The sequence below is a fragment of the Heterodontus francisci genome, unplaced genomic scaffold (genome assembly GCF_036365525.1).
Source record: "Heterodontus francisci isolate sHetFra1 unplaced genomic scaffold, sHetFra1.hap1 HAP1_SCAFFOLD_87, whole genome shotgun sequence".
Lineage (NCBI taxonomy): Eukaryota > Metazoa > Chordata > Chondrichthyes > Heterodontiformes > Heterodontidae > Heterodontus > Heterodontus francisci.
In genome coordinates, this window is record NW_027141936.1 from 6812009 (window position 1) to 6815000 (window position 2992).

At 49.1% G+C, this 2992-nt stretch overlaps 1 protein-coding gene across 1 annotated transcript in view; it reads right to left on the reverse strand.

The window, feature by feature from the left end:
• Positions 1–564: 564 nt before the first annotated feature.
• The window catches only part of LOC137365665 (probable G-protein coupled receptor 139), a gene marked incomplete at its 5' end in the record, with an annotated part of 305010 nt that continues 302582 nt past the window's right edge, over positions 565–2992 (reverse strand). The window contains one exon of the mRNA XM_068028034.1: positions 565–1463. Coding sequence (XP_067884135.1) covers positions 565–1463 — 899 coding nt within the window. The remainder of the gene's footprint in view (positions 1464–2992) is intronic.

Consider the following 2992-nt stretch of genomic DNA (forward strand, 5'->3'; position numbering starts at 1 on the left):
GCCCCTCCCCCGCTCTGTCTCCATGGTGACAGTCCCCTCCCCCGCTCTGTCTCCATGGTGACTGGCCCCTCCCCCGCTCTGTCTCCATGGTGACAGTCCCCTCCCCCGCTCTGTCTCCATGGTGACAGGCCCCTCCCCCGCTCTGTCTCCATGGTGACAGGCCCCTCCCCCGCTCTGTCTCCATGGTGACAGGTCCCCTCCCCCGCTCTGTCTCCATGGTGACAGTCTCCTCCCCCGCTCTGTCTCCATGGTGACAGGCCCCTCCCCCGCTCTGTCTCCATGGTGACAGGCCCCTCCCCCGCTCTGTCTCCATGGTGACAGTCCCCTCCCCCGCTCTGTCTCCATGGTGACAGTCCCCTCCCCCGCTCTGTCTCCATGGTGACAGTCCCCTCCCCCGCTCTGTCTCCATGGTGACAGTCCCCTCCCCCGCTCTGTCTCCATGGTGACAGTCTGCTCCCCCGCTCTGTCTCCATGGTGACAGTCCCCTCCCCCGCTCTGTCTCCATGGTGAGAGGCCCCTCCCCCGCTCTGTCTCCATGGTGACTGTCCCCTCCCCCTCCTCTGATTATTGAATTAATTTAACAATTGTATTAAAGGGATATTTCAGCACATTCTTCACCTGCTCTCTGAACTGAGTCTGGGTCACGGCGTAAATCACAGTGTTTGTGGAGCAGCTCAGGAGCTGGAGCATGAAGGACAATTCCATCAGAAACTGAGGGAGAATAACAGACTCATAACCCAAATACCACATCCTCCTCCATATAGAATACACCATTAACAGGGCCCACAACAGCATGAAATTACCAGAGATAACTAACAGTAAAATGATAGATTTCCTTCGACTCTCCATCTCGGGGTCTCTGTGACTCTCCCCACTGCTGTGAGCCCGGAGTCTCCTGCGTCCTCTGCTGCTCACTAAAATGTGTCTGACGGTGAGAGCGTTGAGCAGCAGAATCAGCACAAATGGGATGACCGGGGTTAGAATGTTGTGGAGGAACTCGATTGTTCCCCAGACACGAGAATTCCGAACATCCATTGTTACATCACAAAACCAGGGTCTGTTCCACAGCCAATACCGACCCGTTAACATAAAATACCAGGTGATGTTCTTTAAACAGCTCAGCACACTCACTGTTCCCACAACCACAGCACATGTTTTCTCACTGCAATATTTACTTTTCAAATTCTGACAACAAATGGCCACAAATCGATCAAAGGTGAAAGTGACGGTGAACCAGACAGAACAGTCTGTGACTGTGTAAAGCAGGACGGCGTGGATATTACACACGGGGATGTAATACAGGAACTGAAACTGTTCCCAATAAACAATGGGAATGTGTCTGAATATCAGGTCCAGGATAATGACCAGTAGATCCGCCGCTGACATGGCCACCAGGTACCGAGTGACACATTTGGAGAGACCGCACTTTCCCCGAGACAGGATCCCAATCGTCAGCAAGTTAACTGTGAGGAAGGGAAATAAACAGAGAAATTAGACATCAGACTGGAGCAATGTTACCAGATCTGTGTATGTGTGTGAGTGTCAGAAATAAACAGAGAAATTAGACATCAGACTGGAGCAATGTTACCAGATCTGTGTATGTGTGTGAGTGTCAGAAATAAACAGAGAAATTAGACATCAGACTGCAGCAATGTTACCAGATCTGTGTATGTGTGTGAGTGTCAGAAATAAACAGAGAAATTAGACATCAGACTGCAGCAAAGTTACCAGATCTGTGTATGTGTGTGAGTGTCAGAAATAAACAGAGAAATTAGACATCAGACTGGAGCAATATTACCAGATCTGTGTATGTGTGTGAGTGTCAGAAATAAACATATATATAAGTCTCAGGGTATGGGCTGTGTGTGTGTGTGTTTGTGTGTGTGTGCATATATATACGTCTCAGTGTCTGGGCTGTGGTGTGTGTGTGTGTGTGTGCATATATACAAGTCTCAGTGTCTGGGCTGTGGTGTGTGTGTGTGTGTGTGCGCATATATATAAGTCTCAGTGTCTGGGCTGTGGTCTGTGTGTTTGTGTGTGTGCGTGTGTGTGCATATATATAGGAATAAGTGTCTGGGCTGTGGTGTGAGTGTGTGTGTGTGTGTGTGCATATATACAAGTCTCAGTGTCTGGGCTGTGGTGTGTGTGTGTGTGTGTGTGTGTGCATATATATAAGTCTCAGTGTCTGGGCTGTGGTGTGTGTGTGTGTGTGCATATATATAAGTCTCAGTGTCTGGGCTGTGGTGTGTGTGTGAGTGTGTGTGTGCGTGTGTGTGCATATATATAAGTCTCAGTGTCTGGGCTGTGGTGTGTGTGTGTGCATATATATAAGTCTCAGTGTCTGGGCTGTGGTGTGTGTGTGTGTGTGTGTGTGTGTTTGTGTGCATATATATAAGTCTCAGTGTCTGGGCTGTGGTGTGTGTGTGTGTGTGTGTGTGTGTGTGTGTGTGCATATATATAAGTTTCAGTGTCTGGGCTGTGGTGTGTGTGTGTGTGTGTGCGTATATATAAGACTCAGTGTCTGGGATGTGGTGTGTGTGTGTGTGTGTGTGTGTGTGTGTGTGTGTGTGTGTGTGTGTGTGTGTGTGTGTGCATATATATAAGTCTCAGTTTCTGGGCTGTGTGTGTGTGTGTGTGTGTGCACATATATAAGTCTCAGTGTCTGGGCTGTGTGTGTCTGTGTGTGTGTGTGTGTGCATATATATAAGTCTCAGTGTCTGGGCTGTGTGTGCGTGTGTGTGTGTGTGTGTGCATATATATAAGTCTCAGTGTCAGGGCTGTGGTGTGTGTGTGTGTGCATATACATAAGTCTCAGTGTCTGGGCTGTGGTGTGTGTGTGTGTGTGTGTGTGTGTGTGTGTGTGTGTGTGTGTGCATATATATAAGGCTCAGTGTCTGGGCTGTGTGTGTGTGTGTGTGTGTGTGTGTGTGTGTGTGTGTGTGCATATATATAAGTCTCAGTTTCTGGGCTGTGGTGTGAGTGTGTGTGTGTG